At 35.2% G+C, this 26,289-nt stretch overlaps 1 protein-coding gene across 1 annotated transcript in view; it reads right to left on the minus strand.

Annotated features, from left to right (window-relative positions):
* Positions 1-26,289, minus strand: part of mRF1 (mitochondrial translation release factor 1) — a 52,605-nt gene that overhangs the window by 12,688 nt on the left and 13,628 nt on the right. The window contains exons 3-4 of the mRNA XM_085825900.1: positions 5,618-5,801; positions 4,153-4,316 (exon numbers count right to left, since the gene is read on the minus strand). Coding sequence (XP_085682026.1) covers positions 4,153-4,316; positions 5,618-5,801 — 348 coding nt within the window. The remainder of the gene's footprint in view (positions 1-4,152; positions 4,317-5,617; positions 5,802-26,289) is intronic.

The following is a 26,289-nucleotide window of genomic DNA, read 5'->3' on the forward strand; positions in this document are numbered from 1 at the left end:
CAAAATAGCAACAACCCCTTTTCTTATGCCGGTCATACTTTTTTTTATCGAGGGGAATATGATGTTTATTCGTACACTCAATTACAGCATTGGCGATATCTTCTCTACGCATCTGACCTTTGAGTGGCAATAATCCTAAAAGTTCTTTAGGGCCTGAATGAGACATAAATCTTACAAAAAGTGAAACTGTATCATTTATGTCACAAGACTTGTCAAATGCTATTAATAAAGCCGAAACCAATTTCAGATCTTCGATATGCCGGGTGGTTATATTCGAACACATTTTAATTGTTCTATCTTTAATGGTTTTGGCAGACAATGGTAACTCTTTAATTCTTTTCAGAATATCTGATTCGTTCTTAAAATCCCGAAATAGCTCTTCGGATGCATTTATAAAACAATTTTTATGTATTCGCCGTCTGTGTACGGTTTTCCTCTCTTAGCAATCTCTTGGCTACAAACAAAACTTGCCGTGTTAATATTGCTGAAAGATTGCATCCAGTTATTAAACACAGAAGTTGATGACTCTTGACTCTTCTGAAGTTCCTCAACTGCTTTCTTCCTTGCATCACCGGTAGGATATTTAGTGCTAAATGACGTGTGTTTTCTTGTAAAGTGTCTCTCTAAATTTCACTTCTTGTTATGCGCAAATTTTTTTTTACAAATAAGACATGTCGGAAGTCCATTCAAGTTTTGAATAAACACAAAATTCTCAGTCCACTCAACTTTAAATTTGCGGTTTTCATCTTCCATTTTTCTTTGCTTTATTTTGGTAGCCATGTTAATTAGGGTGCCTATAAAAATATTCCAAATATATTTTTTTCTAAAGCCACCAGTACAAAATTATTATCATTATTAAATTGATGAAAATAAAAATAAAAAACTTTTTAAAAAATACAATTTTATTAATATATGTAACTGCACTAAAAAGAAAAAAATAATTTTTTCCATTATCAGAATAACAAAACTTTTAATATGACCAAAAATGGAAGAAAACTTCCAACATTTGGACAAATGGAAGTTATCGAAAAATCGGTTACAAATTTTGTACCGGAACCACAAACATACATAGCAGGTGTAATAAAATTATAAAAATACTTGTAAGATGTGCAGCTAGATTAAAAAATACAACAACATTTTAATAAGACTAGACAACGGCAGACACGGTAGATAGACAAAATTGTTCACACTGCAACTGCTGCTCTGTGATGCCATTTTGTATCTTCACTACTTTATAAAAAGCATGCACGTTCATGCCGGTAGCTTGTACATGGTTTATGTTTACATTTACGAAAACTAATAAAATTAAACTTGATGTTCGTTGTGTATTTTTACAACAATATAAAATTTTAATTAACTATCTATCTTTTTACTCAAACAAAAAATTATACATGTTCTCGATTTATAGAAGAATTTTAATTTATCAAAATAAGATGTAATTTTTTTCTTACCAAGTTTTTTTTAAATGAAAGTATTATTGCGCCTTCCGTGGATATTTGTACCAGAGCCGCACTTAAGGAACCAAAGAGCCACATGCGGCTCTGGAGCCGCACTTTGCCAACCACTGTTTTAGAACAATCATACTCAACCTGCAGCCTGCCAATTTTTTTTAAGTGGTTCAGTCATAAGAAAGTAAAGGCAGTCAAAAAAACTTAACAAGCCTTGAGCCTTGAATTATTGAAAAGTTTACAGAGGATAAAAATCCATTAATCAGTTAGCAAAAAGGTGTGCATCATGCAATGAACCTGTCATGTGAATTGTGATCCTTGTCTTTTGAATCTGCAGGTCACAACAAGTTTATTTTTGTTTTGTTTGTCTAACTGTAAGAGTCAGCTAATGATAAAAAACCACAGTGACCATTTTACGTGTGAAGCTATAATTTTTAATTATCCACCATGTTAGGGATGTCTTCCAAGTACAAATGAAAAATACAAGGGTTGAACTTTAATAGTGGCAACTATTTATTTACAAGGAATACAAAAGTGATTCATGTCACCATGTTTTACAGTCCTTCAATATAGTCGCCAGCATTGTGTACAACCCGTTTCCAACGATGTGGAAGTCGCAGAATACTTGTAGCAGCGTTTGTTTTGTTGATAGTTTGAATGGACCGGTCTACTGCCACAAGAATCTCAGGAACAGTTTGGAAGTGAGTGCCATGAAGTGCTTCCTACATCTTAGGAATTTAGTCACAAGGGCTTAGATCTGGGGAGTATGGTGGATGGTAAAGCACTTCCCAGGCCCATCGCTTGAACAAATCAGTCACAGCTTGCGCTGCATGCGGCCGAGCATTGTCATGCAAAATGAGAGGAGCGTTCTGCAGAAAGTGTCGCCGTTTTTTCCTCAAAGCTTGTCGGAGATTGTGCTCCAAAAATGAGCAGTAATACTGCGCAGTGACAGTCTGCTGTAGGGGAACGGTATGCGTTAGGATGACACCATCACAGTCGTACACGAGAATCACCATAACTTTCACATTGCTGGGGTTCTGACGAAATTTCGAACGTCGTGGTGACCCGTGATGACGCCATTCGTTTAATTGGCGTTTCAGTTCTGGCTGGTACGATCAGCCCCAAGTCTCATCCAGCGTAATGATACGGCGTAAAAAAAGCATCTCCTTCGTGCTCATAGCGCTCCAGGTGGGTTCGGGCAGCATCGTATCGTAGCCATTTCTGCATTTCCATCAATTAATGTGGAGCAATTTTTCTCATGGACAGGCGTTCCTTCAGAATGTGCAGCACAGTTGTATGCGCTAATCCTGTTTGTCCGGCCAGCTGACGAATCGGTTGGCGGTGATCACTGTCCATTAGTGCAGCAACAGCTTGCACGTCTGCATCGCTGACACTCGGACGACCTGGCCGCAACATGTCTGCCACGTTTTGGCGTCCTTCATTGAATGCTTTCACCCATTTTGCTACAGTTCTGTAAGGCAATGCAGATTCCCCGCAAGCCTCTTGAAGCCCTTGATGACACTGTCGTGCTGTACGACCTCTGGCACATTCAATTTTTATCCAACATCGTTGTTCTTGTTTTGAAAACATGGTGACAACACTTACTTTAGACCGTGAGCTAATACAAGGATCCCTTCTTCGCGTCACTCCGCATACGCGTGACGTAGGCAGGACGAGTCTTTTTGCTGAGAGGTAAGGTAGGTATGCAGTTTACGTGTGGTATACGCGATATTCTTTGGTTTTGTTGCGTAGCGTTTTTTCAGCTGTGTTGCCACTATTAAAGTTCCAACCCTCGTATGTGATGGACACAGCTTGTTTCAAGATGATTGGGAAGCTGACTGTTTTTGCAGTGCAAAATGAACATGGTTCATTAACTTGTTCAATCTGATATTAAAATATATAATATTGCTTATAATTTTACTGCTTGAGATAAATCATTCAATGACACTTTTCCTCACTATCTCTGATACGGTGTGAGAAATTGGCTTTTTTTTTTTTTTTTTTTTTTTACTTCCTTGTGCAAAGTAAAGGAAATATTGTAATCATGAAAAATTTCGAGTATATTTCAAAAGAATTGTGAAAGTTTCTGAGTAACACATTTCAACAGAAATATCCATTTTGACCATTCCTGAATGGATTTAGATTATTATTATTATTATTATTATTATTATTTGTGTGTGTGTGTATGTGTATAATGTCTGTATGTACGGACAGAATAAAATACTTTTTTTTTTCAAAATAGATTATATAATACATTTAAAATGGATTCAGAAGGGATTTTTTTTCATAACATTTCTACATATGCATGTATATTACATAACTCGAAAAAGATTCGCTGTAGAACATTGAAATTTCATATATGAGACTGCCATCATCTAGTTGTAGACCTTCCACTTTTACTGCAATTGTCAGAACCAAACATATATATATAGTATTATATCCCTTCTCCTATAATGGTTTTGGCAATGTCAAATTTACTAAAAAAAAATTTTTTTCGAAAAATAACGAAATCTAGTTTTTTTATGCGGTCTTTCTCTCTTACTCTATACACACTCACTCACTCACACATGCATGCATATGTGTATGTAACTCACACACATAGCTAAATAAAAAAAAAAGTGAACCATATTTTTAATTTAAAAAATACTCTTAAAAATCTTTTATACACTATCTCTGTCATAAAATCTATTATAAAATATCTTACTTCTGTAGGTTGAGGAAGTACAGCCACTGTCATAGTACTGGTGTGAATTCTACCTGCTTTCTCTGTTTTAGGCACTCTTTGAACTCTGTGGACGCCACATTCATATTTCAAGATTTTAAAAGCATTAGGACCTGTTACACTGATATGAGCACTTCTTAGGCCACCTATATATAAACATTACTCCAAATTAAAACAAATTTATTCAAAATAGTTTTATTAAATGTTATGATTCTGTGATCACATGATCTGTTTTTCAAAGAGGGTGTGAATGGAATTCTCATGCAAATGAATCATTTCTTAACTAGAGTAATTTTGTTTCCAATTACAATTTGAAAATTGCTGATTTAGGCAAAAAGTAAACATTTAGAAAAATCTAATTAAAATTTACAAATACATAAAATTTTATGTGCTTTTCTGTTTATGTGGTGCCATTTCGTCCAAAACTTACACGAAGGTGCAAAATCTTTACTAGATGATAGCAACAACCCTAAAAAAAGTTTTGTAAAAAGAATAACAGTTGGATGGTGTAAATATAACATGTATAATGTTTGCTGCACAATCTGTACACAATATAAAATTTGTGTAATTTTTCTATGTTTTCTTAGGAGAAAACAGATTGCTGTGTACATGGGGAGAATAAAGCTATTGTTCTTTCCAGATATACATTGCAATGTTGAAGCTGTGGAATGCACAAAATCAGCATTATACACATTAAACATGATTATATATACCATATTTACTTGTGTATCCCCTCTTACATATTCTCCATAATGTTTTAGAAGTTCTGAAATTTTTTTTAATATTCATTAATTTTTTCCATCCTTACAGCATTCGGAAAGCAAGCTGCCCTAAAGTGTAAAATGGATTTATGCACACAGTGGTTGTCTGCAGTTGTTGCAGGTTGAATGAAGCAATGAAAAAGAACTTCATAAAAAGGTTATATCTCACGCTTTTGATGTATCTAACGATCATAGTATATGCAAAGGCAGACTGAATGGTGACAAAGATGATGATAATGATAAGGATAGAGTCAACTTTCAAACTATAGCAAGCTATACAAACTGCAGTTCCAACAGCATTGAATGATTTGAGGCTTAGGGAGTAGTAGTGGGTAACAATAAGAGCAGATGATATTTAAGAAAGAGGGAAGTAAAAATGAGGAAAGTTTATTAGATACAGTAATGTTAATATCATTCTGTATTGTTACTGAAATGCAGGTTTCTTTTAAATAAATAATATTGTCATAATTGCTAGTAGCTTAATCATGTGTATTCTTAACTTGCTAAATTCTTACTATAGCTTACTGGCCTTTGAACGTTAAATTATTCATGCAATTTTCCCTCTTGAATATGTAAATAAATACAGTGTTATCAGTGCCTAGCTCTTCATGATGCCATATTGCAACTAGTGTCCCATTAACAGAAAAATATCAAATTTTGAATATTTGTGATTTTACACTACTTACCTATACCAGTTGCATCATATTTTAGAATTTCATAGTTCCATCCTTTCCAATCTGCAAAGTGACAATACATATCGAACATATCTTTTGTAAACAACATTGCTTCTTGTCCACCAACTCCAGGAGACAATTCCATAAGTATATCTTTGTCATCAACTACATCTGTAGGTATAAGAAGATCTAAAATCTATTTAGGGGAAGAGAAAATTTCCTAATCTTAGCAGTATTTAATAATTAAGAACAATAACATGATGAAAAAATACTAATTCAGAAGTCAAACAACAAAAATCAGCCTTATGTGTTCAAAATTTTCACAGGACTAGTTTCGATGGTTTTACCGAAACACCATCCTCAGCTGCAAAACCGCAAATGAACGAGATAGGATATCATGATTAGATAAGAAAGCCTGGGCAGGAATAAGCAAGTGGCCCCATCTGTTGATGAAACCAGAACTAAAACATAATATCTTTAAAGACCGAAGGCAAAGATGGATTGGAATTAGGATCGTTAACTGGAACAGAAAGAATTTTTTGAATGTGAAATGCCTCTAGAAAATCCAGTTCTCTAATGGAAGAGGTTTTTTGAATAATTTTGGCAGCAGAAAAATTGAAAGTGTGATTTTCGTACCAACAATGTTGAGCAACAGAAGGCTTCTGTGTTTCCTTTTTTCTAACATATGCATCATGTTCCTTGGCACGAAATTTTAAGGCTCTCTTAGTTTGGCCAATGTAAATTAAACCTCATTGGCAAGGAATCCTATAAATACCCCAGGAATTCATATCCGGAATGGGGTCCTTGAGTATGGAACTCGGAATTTTATTGATAGGGGGATAAACAACATGTAAGTTAAATTTCTGCAAAATATGTGCAACTTTATAGCTAATTGATGGAAAGAAGGGAATGACAAAAGAATTTTTATAATCTCCTAAAACAAGACTTTTAGTGTGTTGAGATGAGAATTTGTTAGCTGCTTGATTAATAATGTTAGGTGAAAAGCCCCTGTCAATAGCTATTGCTTTTAAATAATTTAGTTCTTCATCAAGGGATAGTTTGGAGGAGCAAACTTGAAGAGCATGGAAAACATAGGAATAAAATGAAGCTAACTTTTGTTTAGTCGGATGACATGATTTCAAGTGTGGTGGAAGGCAAACCTATGAAGGTTTATGGTAAACAGTAGTACTGAAGTTGGATGTGTTACGTGTGATCAGAATGTCCAGAAACGGAAGAGAATTGCAAGTCTCAAGTTCAAAAGTGAACTGAATAGCAGGGTCAATAGAATTCATTGTTGAAAGAACTTTATTTAAATCATCTTTATTACCTTCAAACAGGGTAAAAGTATCATCTACGTAGCAGAACCATACAGGGAAGTTTAAAGTTTTAAACAATTTTGATTCATAATAATGAATGTAGATATCAGCCAGGATGGGACTGAGGGGGCTTCCCATGGCTAATCCCTCAGTTTGCTTGTAATATTTAGTTCGGAAAACAAAATGTGTTTGTTTCAAACAGAGTTGAGTGAGAGCTCATCAATTTCGATGCAAGAGAAATGAAATCCTCGAAGTCTGGTTTCTAGACATCTTAATGCACCCTCCACTGGAACATTGGTGAATAATGATTTTACATCAAAAGAAACCATGAGTAAATTTATAGGAGAAATGTTTTTAACCTTTATTACTAACTCTATTGAATTTTTTATGGTGTAAATGTTATTGTCTAATAGAGTGGAAAATCTAGAAACTAAATATTTAGCTAATGGATACGAGGCAGTACCTAAATTTGATACAATAGGGCGGAAAGGAATACCACTTTTATGAATTTTGGGAAGAGCATATAATCTGGCACAATTCGCAACAGATGGGATAAGCGAATGTTTTAAGTTGCTTGAAATGATTTGCGAAGATTTGATCGCAGTTTTTATTTTTGACAGGTCTGAAGGTGAAGGGTCTTTAGGGATCGGATTATATAGTCCTTCGTTTAAGAGTTTAGTGACACCATTGATGTAAGTGTTCTTATCCATGACAACTATCTGGCCACCTTTGTCGGCCTTTGAAATGATAATATCTGGGTTAGAATGAATTTCACGCATTTTAGCTGTTTTAATGCAAAATTCAATAGAGTTTGTAAAAAAGGTTAAAAACATTTCTCTTAGAAATATTTTTCATGGTTTCTTTTGATGTAAAATCATTATTCACCAATGTTCCAGTGGAGGGTGTATTAAGATGTCTAGAAACCAGACTTCGCGAATTTCATTTCTCTTGCATCGAAATTGATGAGCTAATTTCTCTCACTCAACTCTGTTTGAAACAAACACATTTTGTTTTCCAAAATAAATACTACAAGCAAACTGAGGGATTAGCCATGGGAAGCCCCCTCAGTCACATCCTGGCTGATATCTACATGCATGACAGTCAAAAGTCCTTAATTCGGACACCCATAATCCGGACCTCAAGGCTACAAACTTTCTGCGCATGCGCCAACGCATAATGCGTTGATGCATGCGTGTTGATGCTAAAGCAAAGTTTAAAGTAAAAAAAAAAATTAAACATTAACAGTAGTAGCAATAAAAGCTCCCTGAGATATGTTGTGCAGACATTGAAGACAATAAAAGATTCTGAACTTAACCAATTTATTAACAATATAATAAAGAATAAAAACACAGAAAATAAATTTCAACAATATTAGAGTCTTAGGAAAAATATAATATAACCATCATTCATCAAATAATATTTTTACCTGGTCTCCAAAACACTGGCATTCAATACAAATAAAATGTCCTAAACAGTAATTAAGCGGCCTAAAAATAAAGCTGGCTATACATTCAATAAGTCCATAATCAATGGTCAAGAAAAACACCTGAAATTTAAATCAAGTTCTTGAAAACACTTAAAACCGGCCTAACTCCGTTTGCACAAGGAATCGCCGCTCACGTATTTTAATTGCCACCTTTATTGAAGAACATAAATGCGGTCCACGGCAGTCACTCATATGGTAGCCTCTGGAACCAAGGAACTTTATTCTGGATCTTATGGATATGAACCAAGGAACTCATTCCGGAACAATCATCCCGCGGACAGGCACCAAGGAACTTTATTCAGGAACAGCCATCCCGCAAACCAGAACCAAGGCACTTTAATCACCGGACTGCATGCATCCTTCTGAAGGGGCTGGAAACCGCTCACTCAAGTGCCAGGAAAGCAGGAACTAGAAGGGGGTTGAGCCAATGCCAACAGTCTAGTCTAGTCTGTACAGATATTGCCGAAGTGTCACGCAGCTGCTCAACTTATCCGGCTCTTGAAGAATTGAGCCCTAAGGGCACATGACATTGAATTTTCCATGACAATTTTTAGGAGGTCAAAGGTGGTTACAGGGGGCGACCATGAGTCGCAAGGCCAAAGAGTGGCGCGCGCATCAGAAATTTGTAAAGCAGGAGCCGTGAGGATCTGTATGAAATGTTTGTGTTGTATCATCAAAGAAGACACAGACAGAATCCAATAGTTTCAATCATGACATCTGAATTAAACATACTATACATTATTACATAAATACAAAATGAAAAGAAACATACAAATTACAATTGAGAAAGAAAATATTTTTATATACTATATACAATATATACAAGAGCTGTGCATATCCTTCATGAGTATTTTTACGTGGGGAAATTTAAGTCCCTGGCGAGGTGGGCCGCGAGTGGTCTTAGCGAAGCATATTCTTCAAGAATAACGTAATCCAAAACATTGAGATCGGTCATATGGTTACATTCTTGTGCGTTGTTGAAGAATTTGTTATTTGCTTTGTGTAGATATGTTTCGACAGATTCCATTTTTAAGTCACGGTGCAGGGTGTGATTCGAGACATAGTAATGAGCATTTGTTATCATCCTAAGAACTTTATTTTGAATAACTTGCAGCTTGTTTAACTCCTTTTTCTGAACTGTAGCCCAGGCCGGAAAAGCATACGCAAAAATGGGACGAATAATGGAATTGTAAATATGCCTCTTCCTCTTGATATCTAATTTGGAGGTCGCAGACAGGAGTGGCGTAAGACTTTGAATTACCCCGATAGTCTTTCCTCTGACACATTTTATATGCTCTTTCCAGAGGAAATTAGCACTATATTTTAATCCCAAGTATGTAGCAGTTTTTACAACTGGTACAACAGTATTAAATAGCAACAGTTGTGCAGTTAAGGGGTGGTTCATTTTATTCTTTTTAAAAATCAGAAGCTTGGATTTATCAGCATTAATTGCAATTTTCCAATTGGCACACCAGAGTTCAAGTTTCGGCATAAATCGTTGAAGTTTCTTAACCGCAAAATTTGGCGACCCAGACTTGACAGCAAAAGCTGTGTCGTCTGCGTAGCAACCCATGAAGAAATTTTGATCTAAATGTTCTGCAGGTAGGTCTGCCACGTAGAATAAATAGAGCACGGGCCCTAAAATAGATCCTTGAGGGACCCCGGCCTGTACTTGCTTCTTACTTGAAGTGCTTTCACCAATATGTATACTGAATGTTCTGTTAGAAAGAAACGAGTGAATAATTTTGATTAACTTAGTGCTGAACTGCAAGCTGATTAATTTATAAATTAACCCCTCATGCCAAACGCGGTCGAACGCCTTCGCCACGTCCAGCATGAGTAAGGCTACATATCTTTTGTTGTGCAGCGCACTACCTATGAATTCATTCAGTCTAACCAGCTGCTTCGTCGTGGATAGGGCTTTCCTAAAGCCAAACTGTTCGAGTGGCAACTTATCCAGGTGTGGTTGTATTCTGCTGAGGATGATCCTTTCAAGTATTTTTCCCATACTGGGCAACAGGCTAATGGGCCTGTACCCATCCGGCTTTGTCAGGTTCTTTCCCGGCTTTGGGATCACAATCATCTTAGCAGACTTCCATATATTCGGAAAAATAGCTATTGTACAGGCAAGCATTCAGAATACCTGTAAGACGATTGATCATATTTATTGGCAGCCATTTCAGTGCTACATTGTTGACATTATCCTGCCCGGGGGCCTTTCTATTCCTGAGCTTTTTAATAATATTAATGATTTCTTGTGGTGAAGTAAGCTCTAAGTGATTTTGCAAGTTGTTTTTATGCAGCCATTCTGTCACTGTGGAGTTCACAAGAGTTGTAAACTCCTGATTGCATGGGTAGGTGTTTGTGATGAATTGCTTCTCAAAGTGCTCAGCGAGCGTATTACACTTTTCAATATTTGTTAGCGCAATGCCATGCTCGTGGTAAATCGGCCTATTTACTGTGGGTTTATTTTTAAGACGTCTAACAAAAGGCCAGAATGAGCTACTAGGCTCGTTAAAACTCTCAATTTTCTCGTCCCAGAGATCCTTGCGGTGGGAGTTTATTTGTTTTTTAATTTCCTTACTAAGTCTGTTCATCTCTTTTTTGGTATCAGGATTGCAAGTGAGATGATACCTTTTCTAAGCCTATTTCTTTCTCTGATGAGACTTTTTATTCTATTTGGTAATTTATTAGTGACCTGTCTTCTAGGAATTTTTCTTGTGGCCGCATGGTAGGCACTTTGTATGTCCATTGTAAGATGTTTGGCCGCAAGCTCAATGTCCTCCGGAGTGCGTAGTTTACTGTTGGTGTTACATTCTAAGAGAATTTCATTGAAAACTTTCCAGTTTGTTGTATTAATGTGTTCATCCATAACATCTTTGGTTGTACCTAGGGTCGCAATGACCGGGCAGTGGTCTGAATCTAAATCTTGAATCACCTCTAGATTGAAAGAGAGGGAGATGGTCGAGATGAAAATATCCAAAATGTCACCTGTATTGGGGTTATTCGGCAAATATGTGTACTCACTTGGTACATGAAAATATATTGGATGATTATTAATGAATTCGGAAAGCTTGATTCCATTTTTATTTGTCCTCCTGCAATTCCATTCCTGATTTTTGGCATTTAAATCCCCTGCAAGAATGACCCGTTTATTGATGTCAAGTATTTTCGCGAGATAATTTATATCAAGAATATTCTTCGGAGGATTATACATAGAAGTGAAGTATACGTTACCATATTGCGGCAGAAATACAGACACAGTCGCAATTTCATGCCCATTAAAGCGCTCTTCGCTGATCAGACAGGATTGGAGAGAGTTGCGTACAAAAATCGCGACCCCCCACCTCGGTGACTTAGACGGTCGCATCTATAACATAAATAATTAGGAATCTTCATTGGAGTACTTGGCGTAGCGAAGGTCTCGGTAATGAGTGCCACGTCAATATTATGACACGTGAGAAGGTTTGAAAGCTCCGTGAGCTTATAATGAATGCTACGGGCATTCCAAGTCATAATAGAGATGGGAACTTGTGTTGGTCTAGCTTGACCCATTATCTAAATTAGAAGAGATATTTTTCTCTTGGTTATTTTCTTTTATTTCTTTGACTTGTTGCAAAATTTGAAATCTCGCATTTTTTATTACGGAAACAAGTTCCGCAAGGTCCATGAAAACTTGTTTAGCTTCACTTAATATGTCAGAGTATAGGCCTGTGGAGAGCGCCTGTGAATAAGATTTATTTTCAATCACCCTACTGGGGAAACTGATTGGTTTCTCAGATTTTCTTTTGGGGAATTTCTCACACCCCCTGAAACTGGAAGTGTGGGAACCCCCGCAATTTGCACAGACTGGAGGCTTGTCATTGTTATTCTTGTCTGGGCATTCATTAACGAAATGCCCTTTGCCACATCTGACACATTTGGGTGCATAATTGCAACCCGCTTGTGTGTGATTAAACCCCTAGCAACGAAAACATTGCAGGGGTCCTTGTCGACCTAGATATTCTTTAATTTTAATTTTCATGTGACATAGGAATCTCTCATTGTAGATTTCTTTTGATTTGTCATTTTTTGGAAGCGAAATTAGGAACAGAGGGAGTTTGGTAACTTCTCCGTTACGGCGTCTTGTCATTTGTTTTACATCCTTAATATGATAGTCAAGTTGTTCAAGTTCGGATTTGATATCCTCAATCAGAGTGTGTTCAGTAAGTCCTCTTAGGACAACTTTAAAATATCGGTCCTCCGGTAGGATGTACGAGTGGTGTTCGACTTGTTTATCTTTAAGTATTTGGACTACAGTCCGGTAATCGTCAGGTGTTCCTGTGATAACTTTGATGCTTCCCGTAGGAATATGCTCCCCGTGAAATTTAATTTGATTTTTCTCTGAAGGAAGATAGTTCTAATTTCATTCCATTTCAATTTATTTTCTTTGAGAGTAATTGGCGGAATTTTTGAACTCCTATTATTTTGTTTTTGTTTATTTGCATTCGTGTCAGTGGGGTTTTCGTTGTCCGGTGAGGGGTGGTGTCTATGCTCTCATTATTTTGTGTGTGAGTATTTTTGTTGACTGCTACCGAGGTAGCTGGTGCATCTGAGGTACTATCCTGACTTTGTTGCTTTTGTGTAGTACTTTTAGCGGGACTACTAAGCTTAATTTTCTTAAAATTTTGTCTTTGAGATCTTATTCTGACTGTTTGATCACCTTTAGTCTTTGGTAAATCATCATCTGAACTCGTGGGTTGATCCAATGATATTTCATTTAATGTGTTAAAGTTATTGTGTAACTTAATAGGACTTCTGTCTCTATCATTATCTGCATTTTTACCTTGTGATGATTTATCCTGAGTTTTATCCTGTTGTGTTAACAGCAACTAGCATTTCAATCATACTTTGTAAGAAATTGTACATCTTATTTTCAGTATTAGTGAGTGTACCATTCTGCTGGCGGATGGTTTCAAGTTCACTAATTTGTATCCTCACGGCATCCAAAATCAAGTTCATAATCGCAGTACAGAATCAAGAAATCCTGCACCCAAATCAGCAATCCAGAGTCCCGCGCCCCGGAACCGGACCCACTCGACGGTGTTCTGGCAGACGGATGAGCGGGCGAAAGTCTACTAGGCCCCTATCTCACACCTGACAGCGTGAGCCTGGGGGTAACTAAGCAGACACAACGACCAAAATCCGAAAATTTTATTATGCACATGCAATTAATTTAAAATCTGATGTTTTAATTTAAATGCTAAAATTAATTACGCAAAATAAAAGCGCCAAAAAATCAGTATCAATAGCGCGGTATCACTCGTACCAGCAATTAAGCTAATTCGCAAGAAAAGGCAAAAATAATATATAAATTCCTAAAATAATTCAAAATAATAAAATAATAAAAGCATCCAGGCTTTTAAAAATAAATACTAACCGAGGATTAGCATTTAAAAATGCTGATGCATGCGGATAGCAATTAGCACGTGGTCGCACTCCGCAACACACGCAGAATCGGACAGGGCGTACACGTGGTAACAGGACCGGAAGCAGGCACAATCTCTACGATGAACCTTCTCCTATGGCGTCCACCCCTCGAATGATGTATGAATGCCAAGATACTTAGATACTTAATTTGTTTGATACTGGGCTTCTATTGCACAGGGGCAGTACTTCCCAGTAGCATGAAAGAGATCCTGAGGGAACCTGGCATTAATGGGAAATCAAGTGGATCCTGAAGCAGGAAGTCTTGAGAGGATGCTAGGGAGAGAAAAAGTGATGCGAATTTCAGCATGTGCCGCCATCTGGTGGCGGTGAATGTGGTGACAGAGTCAGGGTCATCTGCACGAGATGTAAATAATTTTTATTTTGTTGAATTATTGCAGTTAAATGTTTATTTAGTGGCATAAAAAATTTTTTAATTTTATTCAGGTCCTTATAATGTGCGTGCAAGGGAATTTCTTAAGTTTCGCAAACATCTTACGGCTGGGTATCGAACTGCGGATCTCCTAGTCAGTAGCTGTGTGCTTTACCACAGGGCTATGCGTTCTGCATATAAAACAGATGAGAAATGGAATATTTTCGTGATTGACGGGGTAATTTCCTGTGAATAAAAGTGGGGTTAGATGTCTGCATTGATCATGTTAACGATGTGTGCAGCATATGGTCGATTCAAATAATCATCTTCGAATATTTCATAGTCAAGGATGTTTGAAAAGTTTGCATGGGTATTTGCCGTAGCTTTTCTGAAGAAGTTTGCATTTAGTTTGTTGATGTAATCCTGTATGTATGCGATGTGAAGATCGTGGTGAAGGTTTTTGTTTCTTATGAAGAAGGGAGCTCCGGTAATTAAACGAAGAAACTTGTTTTGAACAATTTGAAGTTTATCTATTTCCGAACTTTTTGCGTTCGCCCATACTGGTGAAGCGTACCGTGAGCATGGGATGGATTATTGAAATGTAGATTTTCTTTTTTCTTGCGAGAGTGAGGCCCGAAGAATTTGATAGGAGACAGTTGAGTTTTTTGATGATGCCGAAAGTTTTCCTTTTGATTTCATTTATGTGGTTAGACCAGGTGAAGGTTCTATTGAAAATAATGCCAAGGTATTTAGCCTTATTTACGATGGGGATTTGTTGGCCGAAGAGTTGGTGATTCTGTCTTTATGTTTATATTTTCTAATCAGTAGGATTTCAGATTTTTCAGGGTTAATGTTGATTCTCCATTTGGTGCACCATGTTTCAACTGCCGACATTTTTTCTTGAAGTTTGATGATGGTCTGGTTTGGGCGGCGGGAACTTTGGATTAGTGCCGTGTTGCCCGCATAACAGGCAAGGAGGAAATTGTGGTCTGTGTTGAAGTTCGGGAAATCATGTGCATAAATTAAGTAAAGAATCGGTCCAAGGATGCTACCTTGTGCTATTCCTGCTCTGATGGGGTAGGAGTCCGAGGTATAATCACCTTGCTTGACCGAGAAGGTTCTGTGATCAAGGAAAGATTTTAAGATGAGAACTAGCTCTCGAGGAATCTGCTGCTGTATGAGTTTGTAAATAAGTCCCTCATGCCAGACACGGTCAAAAGCTTTGGCCACGTCCAACATGAGGAAGGCGACACTGAGTTTGTTTGTAATAGCAGAGCCAATGAATTCTGTAATTCTGATCAACTGGTGCACTGTGGAGAGTCCTCTTCGGAAACCATGCTGCTCATTTGGTAGAAATCCCAGATGTGGTTGGAGCCTTGTTAGGATTAATTTTTCCAAGATTTTTCCAAGTGAAGAGAGCAGACTAATTGGCCTGTAGCTTGTGAGTTTGTCGGGTGGTTTTTTGGGCTTTTGCAGGACAAAGATACTTGCGTGTTTCCAGATGATGGGGAAGTATGAATGTGTAAGGCAAGCGTTGTAAATGCCTGCGAGTTTGCATAACACTTTGTCAGGGAGATTTTTCAGGAGTTTATTCGAAATTTGGTCTTTCCCTGGAGCTTTTCTGACTTTGGAGTGTTTTATGATATTTTTGATCTCTCGGGGGCTAGTCAGTGTGATATGATTTGGGGGGGAGGGTGAATTAATCCAGTCGTCATTGTGGGCAGTAATGGCTGCCACGATGGTACGGTCTATGGGCGTGTCGTTCGGAGTAAATTGTTCTGTCAGGTGACTGGCAAAAGCATCTGCTTTTTCCTGATTGGTGTAAGCAAAACCATGCTGTGTCTTGATTGGCGGGGTTGACCGGGAGGAGGTTTTGAGGTGTCTGATGAATTTCCAGAATGAGCTATCTTCTAGGTTAAGATTTTCAATTTTTAAGTTCCATTGTTCAGTTTTGTATTTCCTAATTTCATAGCTGATTTTTCTGGTGAGGCGGTTAATTTCAGTTTTAATTGAAGGGTCCCATGTTCTGTTGAAAAGTTTGCGAAGCCTATTGCGTTGAGTGATGATGTTACGGATGCTCTGAGGAAGGGTGCCGTAATTACAGGAAGTAATTTTCTCTGTCGTAGCCTCATTGAGGAAGTTATGAATAGTTTCGGTGAAGGCTATGGCTGCAGTTTCAATGTTTTCTGGAGTATTTAGCCTTCCATATTGTATGGGAGTGGATATTGCGATATTATGAAGTAGGTCCCAGTCAATAATTTTCTTGATGAGAGTTTCCTTTGGTTTGTTGTATCCTAATCGGGCGATTACCGGGACGTGGTCGGAAGAGAGCTCAGTGAGTACTTCTAAAGTCATGGGGAAGTTGTAGTTTGTTAAAAAGAAGTCCAGGATGTCTGGTCGTCTATTGATAATATTTGGTCTGTAAGTAGGCTCATCTGGGGTGTACATGAAAATGGTGTTGTTTTCAACGAAGTTTCTGATTATTAGTCCGTTTGGGTTGGAGTGATTGCACCCCGAGTCAGTGTGTTTTGAGTTAAAATCACCTCCTAATATGGTGGGAGTCGTCTAGATAGGCCTGGATATCCGCAGTATCGATTTTGTTGTCCGGGGGGTTGTACATAACACAGAATTTGGTGTTCCCGAATTTGGGAACGTGTACGTTGACGCAGACAAGTTCATGTCCTTTTGAATTATCTGAGGAGATCAGTCCAGAGTTCAATGAACGTTTGACATAGATAATTACACCGCCGCCGCGATGTCTGACTCTGTCACATCTGTATGCGTGGTAGTTTGCCAGTTTTAGGCTATGCCGGGCAAGAATGAATGCCAACAGAGCGACGCGAGATACTTATAGCAGAAGTAAGGAATAACGTCATCTCACGACAACCAATCAGCTATCGGCACGAATCGGCTTTTCAGATGACGTAACATCACGTTTCGTTTTTGCATCTCAATTAGGTTGAAACAGTCCGTTCTCATTGCAAACAGTGGCAGCAAGAAAAAGAAGTAGAAGTAACTACTATATTACTTTAAAATAAGAACTAAATAAACATTTCAAGGAGGAGAGATGATGCAGTAAAAGGTTTAAAATAAGCTATATTTTCCAACACGTGTAATACCTTTACGCATGCGCATAATACGTTAACGAATGCGCGTTTAATGTATAACCGATGGTATAAGCTAAGCTAAAATTATCTAATTATCTATTTCAGTTAATGTTGCAGATTTCGTTGTTCCTTAATCTTCAAATTGGAACCAATTTAGTATTTTTTGCAGACTGTTAGAGCAATTTTATAAAAGTAAGTTGGAACTTTCAATTATGTCAAATAGAATTTCCGATGCTGGATCTACGAAGGGAAAGCATGTTTCAATGTCCACGAAACAAAAAGTGGAACTGCTGCAAAAAATGGATAAAGGCTTCTTTGTTTTTCTAACCATTCCGAATTCTGCGGTTGCCAAAGGATCTACAAAGCAAAATCATGTTTCGATGTCCATCAAACAAAAAGTGGAATTGCTGTAAAAAACGGATAAAGGCATATCCTTTGTTTCTCTAACCATTCTGAAATCTGTTTATCAATTTCATGCTGCTCTGCGCGCAGGGGGGGGGGACGTCACAGAACGCTATGAACTGGAAGTTGATATGTCAGCACTATCCTTATCTTCAAGGCAGATGTTTTTATTTTATTCGGCTTATAATGTAGTATTTCATCTCGATATACTCCGTCTTTGATATGATTTAAAACAAATTCCTCATCATTATAAATGTCACGAATACAAATCAAATAGTTTTCTGGTTGCAATTTTCTAATTTCGACTATGCATAATGTATGCTTTACGCATGCGCGCGTTTAAAGAAATGTTTAATAAAGTAAACAAATAAATATTAAGTTTTTTTTTTTTTTTTTGTAAATTTTGATACCCTTTAGATCATAATTGCTCTTTATTTCATAAATTATGGTTTCATATTTTTAATTTTATAATTTCTGCATGCCATCTCACCAGATTTAAACTGATGATCTATAATCCAGAAAAATCGATAATCCGGAATCGCCGAAGTCCCGGCGAGTCCGGATTAAAGACTTTTGACTGTATTATGAATCAAAATTGTTTGAAACTTTAAACTTCCCTGTATTGTTCCACTACGTAGACGATACTTTTACCCTGTTTGAAGGTAATAAAGATGATTTAAATAAAGTTATTTCAACAATGAATTCTACTGATCCTGCTATTCAGTTCACTTTTGAACTTGAGACTTGCAATTCTCTTCCGTTTCTCAACATTCTGGTCACACGTAACACATCCAACTTCAGTACTACTGTTTACCATAAACCTTCATCGGTTTGCCTTACACCACACTTGAAATCATGTCATCCGACTAAACAAAAGTTAGCTTCATTTTATTCCTATGTTTTTTGTGCTCTTCAAGTTTTTTCCTCCAAACTATCCCTTGATGAAGAACTAAATTATTTAAAAGCAATAGCCCAACATTATTAATCAAGCAGTTAACAAATTCTCATCTCAACACACTAAGAGGCACAGTCTTGTTTTAGGAGATTATAAAAATTCTTTTGTCATTCGTTTCTTTCCATCAATTAGCTATAAAGTTGCACATATTTTGCAGAAATTTAACTTTCGGGTCGTTTATTCCCCCATCAATAAAATTCCGAGTTCCATACTCAAGGACCCCATTCCGGATATGTATTCCTGGGGTATTTATAGGATTCCTTGCCAATGAGGTTTAATTTACATCGGCCAAACTAAGAGAGCCTTAAAATTTCGCGTCAAGGAACATGAGGCATATGTTAGAAAAAAGGAAACACAGAAGCCTTTTGTTGCTCAACATTGTTGGTACGAAAATCACACTTTCAATTTTTCTGCTGCCAAAATTATTCAAAAAACATCTTCCATTGGAGAACTGGATTTTCTAGAGGCATTTCACATTCAAAAAAGTCTTTCTGTTCCAGTTAACGATCCTAATTCCAATCCATCTTTGCCTTCGGTCTTTAAAGATATTATGTTTTAGTTCTGGTTTCATCAACAGATGGGGCCACTTGCTTATTCCTGCCCAGGCTTTCTTATCTAATCATGATATCCTATCTCGTTCATTTGCGAATTTGCAGCTGAGGATGGTGGTTCGGTAAAACCATCGAAACTAGTCCTGTGAAAATTTTGAAAACATAATGCTGATTTTTGTTGTTTGACTTCTGAATCAGTATTTAATAAATCGTAAAAAAAGAAAAAAAAAAGCACACATTAATATGAGAAAGAGAAAAAAAATTTTTTTTACCATTAAAATCTGTAAAAATAAGACAAGATAATTTCTCACATTTTTAACCTAATCTTTTGTTTAAGGCAGATGTGCTAGTACTTCAGTAATAACTGCATCTTGACAGGAAGAAATCTTGAACTGCAAATGGTTCACCAGAAATGAATTGTTTCTTTTTCTGATTGTAAAGACTCAGTTTTTTGCTGGCAACTATCGCCTTGAAAAAACTGCTTAAAACTTGCTAAAGTAATGCAAGATATTCCCAATATTTCCTCTTCATCCCGTAATTGATAATTTTAGATTACTCACTTTCATTGCCAAAAAAATGGATGACTGTCCATGCCTCTTTTTCATATATGCCTCCAAGTGGGTATATAAATTGCTGTAGTTTATTAACGTCAAATTTCACCATTTACAAACAGACAAAATTTTTGAAAAATATCAATAATGTTCCAAGGGAGAAAGTGACCACCTCTATTCGAAAGTAGTAGAACTTAAGTTTCAAACGAAGTGAAGCACTTTGGTTACTCAGTTATAATCATACTCTAAATTAACTAACTGAATCTATTTCTGTTTTCATTATTCTTTCAACACCTTGGAAAAACAGCCAGTTGGAAATCTATAATTCCTTGTTTGCTGCAGCACTAAAAGAAAGATGCCATGGAGATTTTCTTTATATTAGTGGGAATATGTGTTTCCAGTTGTTTGCATTCTGTGATCCTGCTTCCTTTTGAGGTTACTTAGTTCAGTACTCTTTGATATTGATTACAGAATCTTCTTGATGAGTCTATGTCATTTTTATACTCTTTGTTCTTATGATATGGCCATGATTAGATTGACTATGACTACTGGAATGTCTTAGACCCACCCTCATATCTGTTCATTGAAGACTTTGAGTGCTAATAATTATTAAGCCCACAGCTCTAATCAAGAACTGATTTAGTCTCATAACGACTCTTTTGAGCAAGATCACAAAACTCTGAATGCTCTAGTCATAGAATTTCCTTTCTTATATATATATATATATATATCCCCCATTTTTCTAGTTTTTCAAATAATAAAGAATAAAAGCAGTTCTCAGGTATATTTTGAGGCATGGCCTAACTGGGCTCAGTGCCTTGTCTCGTTCTTGACTCGGCTTCAGTAGGATCATGATGCGAATAATTTTAATCGGCAAATGTTATTCTTGAAAATGTTCTCCAAAAACTAGGGATTTCCAAGTCTATGCTAATTGGCAACAGTGGTAAGACTGCATTATTATGTCATGTCTGTGTCTAAGCCTAGTCCTACCACCATACACCATAATTACTCATTTAGTAGAAGAGCGGCAGTCAGTCGAGTTCGTTTGTGCCTAGGTTTGTGAAATTGTTTACAATATGCACATTTATTATGAGTTGGCATTTTTACAAGTATTTGACAGCATATAATATAGTCTGCTTAAAATCTATAAGTAAGAACAAAGCTGTAAGTACCTATTTTAAACCATCATAATTACTTTCAACATTTATTTCATTCCAGATTCAAAACAAGTCAGAATGAAATATTTTGAAAGTGGAGGGAGGGGGAAATAACAAAATAATAATGGAAAAGAAAAAATCTATTGATAAATTATCTGACCCAATTTTTTATTAACACAAATTCTGCATCTACATCTACCTTTACCACTTCAACCAGTATATCCAAAAATACACATGAACTTGGAGGACAAGGACAGTGAAAAACCGACTATTTAAGTGTTCAAGAAGAAAAAATAAAACCTAATAAAATAAATAGAATAACTGATGAGATTATGGACATTTCAAATATTTTTCCTGAAAGTACAGGTCCAGGTTTGTGGCCTTGATATATCGACAAGAATTTACATTTGTACTGGGTTGAAAAAGGTATGTCAGTTTATTCCAACAAACATAATGATTTTGATCATCAGACATATATACAATGAATGAAATGATAGAACTAAAACAAGATACTTTTCTGCAATGTAGTTCAAGAAAGAGTTGCGTAACGGTGAGGTTGTAGACCGCGAATGGCTTATATTCTCTGTTACTAGGAAAAGTATACTGTTTCGTATGTAAATTATTTTCATACATTCTACACTAGCAGATTCAATGACTGGAAGCATGCAAATACGACTACTTCACAACATGAAAACTCACCTCAACACAGAAAATGTATGATGAGTTACCACAGTCCTTTACAGTTAGCCAATTTATCATGCTATTCAATGATGAACGCCATTTACTGGTAAGAAAGGCTGCAGAGAATAGTGGCTGTTAACAAATTCTTAGCATAAAGAGGACTGCCTTTAAGAGGGGAAAATGAAACTATTGGTTCAATGAAAAATGGAAATTTGGAACAACAGGGACCCAGGGCCTCAAGAAGTCTTAAGATATCCCTATCAGTTCTTGGTTTTTGTTTTCATTTTTTAGAAAACAGAAAAAGACAAATTTTATTGCAGTGGGAAGTGAAGAAAAAGTTAAAATGATTTTTAATAAAACTGCTAAGGAAAGAAAAAATCTGAAATGGGACATGTCTTTTGAATGAGAGAAGGATGTGAGCCTTTTTATAGAACTAATTTTGAATAAATGTATTAATTAAATTTTCATGAAATAATGTTATGCTGGGTTAGCTAGAATCAACAATCAGGAGATTTAAATAAAACACAGAACAGATTTAACATAACTAATTAGATATTATGAAGCAAACACATGCACACATACAAGATTATTATGTTCTTAGAAAAGATAAAAAATACACAATTGAAAAATATTAAGTATTTATTTCTGCAAAGTTTAAAAATGGTTATATTTTTAGCAACATTTTGCAAAGCATGCTTCATTACAAAAATATTATGAAACAGCATGGAAAATTTCATTCAGCACAGATATGCTGATTGTGGTTTTGCATGCTTGTACAGAACTGTCTGTTGAAATTATAGCAATTCATACTTACTGTATAACAACATTCATAAAATACTTTTTTCTTATTGGAAACAATAATATTTTTTGTATTAAAATTATTACATGCTTAAGCCATTTATTTAAAAAAAAATAAATTCAATTCCAATGAATAAATCAATGATAAAACTTTATGCTTTGAAATGCAAATCATTAACATAATTTCAATAGACAGCTCTGCAATGAGCGTACAAAACCCCAATGAGCATATCTCTCTCTATTCAAGGTTAATTTATCACATTGCTTTATAATATTTATTTTAAAAAAAGTTGCAGCAAACATAATCAATTCTAAACATTGCAGGAAAAATACATTATATATTTTGTCTTTTCAAAATTATTTTCACATAGAATATATGCATATTTTAGAAGATCCATCTGATAAAATTATGCTAAATCTGTTGAGCATTTCATTTACGTTTTATTTCTGGCCAACTCTGTGTAATATAGTTCAGTAAAACTTCTTCAGCTACATTAATAAGGTTCTTCATAAATTAATGGTATGTAGAATGAGGACACTTCCTTTTTCTCCCTTTTAACTACTGACAGATCAATATCTCATTTTTAATTTTTTGTTTCCTCAGTTTTACTCAAAATTAACTCAAATGCTTTACCACTTTCTTCCCCCACTAAAATTTGTGTTTTCTTCCTCTTCCTCTTAAAAAAAAAAAAAAAAAAAAAAAAAAAGAGGGGTAACTTAAAAAAATAATTAAAAAATTACTGAGGTGAAATTCATAATTTTTGTCTTGCTGTAAACCTTTTGCTTAACTGAAATAATTATAATTTTTTTACCATTGAATTTTTCTTACAAAGCAAAAGCAGATGAAGTAGTTTATTAATTTTAAAACTAATTAATTTCATACTTTTCCATTATGCATCTTCCACTCTTTTTGACCTCTGTGGAAGAGAAGCCAAACATAGGCCGATAGCCAATGATAGCAACATCTGGGAACTGCATGGTGTGTGTAAATAAGAATTAAACACATACATATTATTACAACAGTTGCGCCGAAATGCATGATAGGCGCATAACAGAAAAGTACCATTAATTCAATATTTTTAAATTAATAACAAGTAAATAAAGAATATAATATAATAATAATAAACCTAATAGAATAATAACTAGTAGTAATAATAAAAATATTACAAATAAGCAATAAATTTAATAATTAAAAAATATTTATTTTCTTCTCACCATAAATTTTTTTAAAAAAATTGTTTCCTAACCATCTTAATTTTAAAAGTCTGGGTTAGCAATTTTGAAAAATTTACCTGGTTTTTACAGTATTAATGCTTAATGCATATTTGACAATCAATGAATAATTTTTAAATCTTTTTTTTTTTTTTTTTGGTTATTTTTTCAAAAAAGATATTTTTTAATGTGGTCATAATAATAATTCTTTTTAAATTAGATATTAAGAAACTTAGATTAAATTTAAATTAGATATTAAGAAATCTTCTTGCTGCTTCAAATACTTCACGGTTGTTTTTAAATACACACAAACTATTTAAAAACCACATTAATTTCATGGACCTGGATGTTTTTCATGGTTTTCGATTTTTTTTTTCCATGCTGAATGTCTGAATAACAAGCAGAAACAGGGTGGATATTCAGCATCATTTAAAATTTCATATCTTGTTTCATTTACATCAACATAACTATATATCTAATACATTTTCTTCATAATTTATTTTTCTTTCATTGAATACAATTTGAATTCCTAATATTTACAATATAAAAATTTTGAACTAAATCATGCTGATTAGTAGAACGCCACTACGAAATGCACCCGATTTATTGGAGAGATGAATTATCTGGAATTTAAATAATTAGAGTTCTACTATACTTATATATTATAGGTGGTAAGGCATTGCATTTGAGAGCTCCAAATTTTTCTAGGACTGCAATTTTTAAATAGACAAATGATTCATAGGAACTATTGTAAAATCTATTGTCCATGGCAGGTTAAAAAAAGTTAAGAAGGCAGGTTAAAAAAAAAAAAAAAAAAAAAAAAAAAAAAAACCTACGACAACGAATGAATCTGAGAAAAATGTGGGTGTGCATATCGGAATAATTTATTTCATAATTCACAATTTACTTTATAGATTTCAACACAACTACAAATTCTGCTTAATTATGAATATGAGATTTATAAATATAATAATTATTACTGGCACAACTGCATGAAATTTAACATCATGCATTGGCAAAATATAGTTCTTTGCTCAGTTAAATGCACCCCATGTTGTAAAAAATAGTTTTATTTCTGAAGTATGAATATTATGTGAAACTACAATTATGGTACACATTTTTAATGTTTTTTTAATTATAGAATATTTAATGATAATTTATAAAAATTCAAACTGTGTGCCTAGCAATAGTTATCAAAAAGCAAACAGTACTATTTTTATACTTTATTATTTGTACAGCAATGGATATTTTTAAAGAACATAAGTCAGTTACTATGACAGAAAAAAAAAATAAAAAGGGATATACTGTGTTGATAATGTAGCTCAAATCTTACTGAACAGCATTATGAATATGCAAGGAAAATGAAGAATACCTAATTATACAATTATATAATTAGATATTCTAATCAAAACAAAAAATCTAATCTAATCTAATATTAATCTTCTGATCAAAATGATTATGGGTTAAATTTAATTATTTTTCAAATTACTGCATTATTCTTCACTTAAATGAAAAGACTTTTATATTATTATAAAAACTACAACACTTTATTTCATTTTTAATTTACAAATTTTAAAATGATTTACCAATTATAGTCAAAGAAAAAATTTGGAAACTACTATTATTTTCAGTCTTACAGAGTGTTCAGTACATCTCACAAAAAGTTACAGTTCATATAGTATGTGCGAATCGTGCCTCAACGAAGCACCAGATGTCGCTATCTACCTCTATTCTGTAGGAACTCTCCAAGAGACACATCTTGAGTTGGTTCGAGAAGTCTGACAGAGGCAGTCTAACAGAACGCTCGCGAAGGAGCTACAACTAGACGCTTACTGGTCGCGCGTAGGCGATCGGACTTGGAACTTATCTAAAAAACTTCCGCACATAGGTGGTCAGCTGCGACTTTTACATCTCCATAGTGGAACCAGTGTGATTACTCTCCTAAATATATTTAATCCATTTGTACATACTCATTCCATTTATCTTTTCTTCTATAACTCAGGAATAAAACCTGATACTTTGAATCGTGAGTGTGATCTCTGTTTGATGATAAGACGTCACCCTTACAACTATGGGGGCTCCAAGCCGGCGAACTTCAAAAAAGGTACTGTGAAAACTTTTCTTTCTTTAAGATAATGATACTTGTGTTTCGTTTTAAAATGAGTTTCTTAAATAATTCAAACAAGAGTGATTTAAAATTAATTGCCGAAAGAATTGGAGAGAATGTTCCAGAAAATGCTAAAAAAGCTGACATTAGAAAAATTATAGAAAATTCTGATGTCTTCAAAACGAACACAATTTGTTCGTGGCGTCGTCAAATCGATCGTCGAGGATTAGACGCCTAAGACAAGTAATGGACACTATCTGTTAGAAATCGAACGTCTTAAATTAGCCCAAATTGAGCTAGAAAATTTAAAATCACAATCATTATCAGGTGATAGAAGAAACGCACAGACTAGTGTTGAAAATTTACTGAAAAGCGTAAAAACGCTTACAATCTCTGTTCCTGAGCGGCCAGAATCATTGCATTTGTTTTTCATTTCATTGGAAAAAGCTTTTGCCACCAAAGAAGTTCCCAAAGACTTACAAGCTGAGATACTAATTAATTTGCTAGGGATTAAAGCGAATG

Source organism: Stegodyphus dumicola, chromosome 10 (genome assembly GCF_044657685.1).
Source record: "Stegodyphus dumicola isolate Sdum_Otavi_A_Nest chromosome 10, ASM4465768v1".
In the NCBI taxonomy this organism is placed as follows: Eukaryota; Metazoa; Arthropoda; class Arachnida; order Araneae; family Eresidae; genus Stegodyphus; species Stegodyphus dumicola.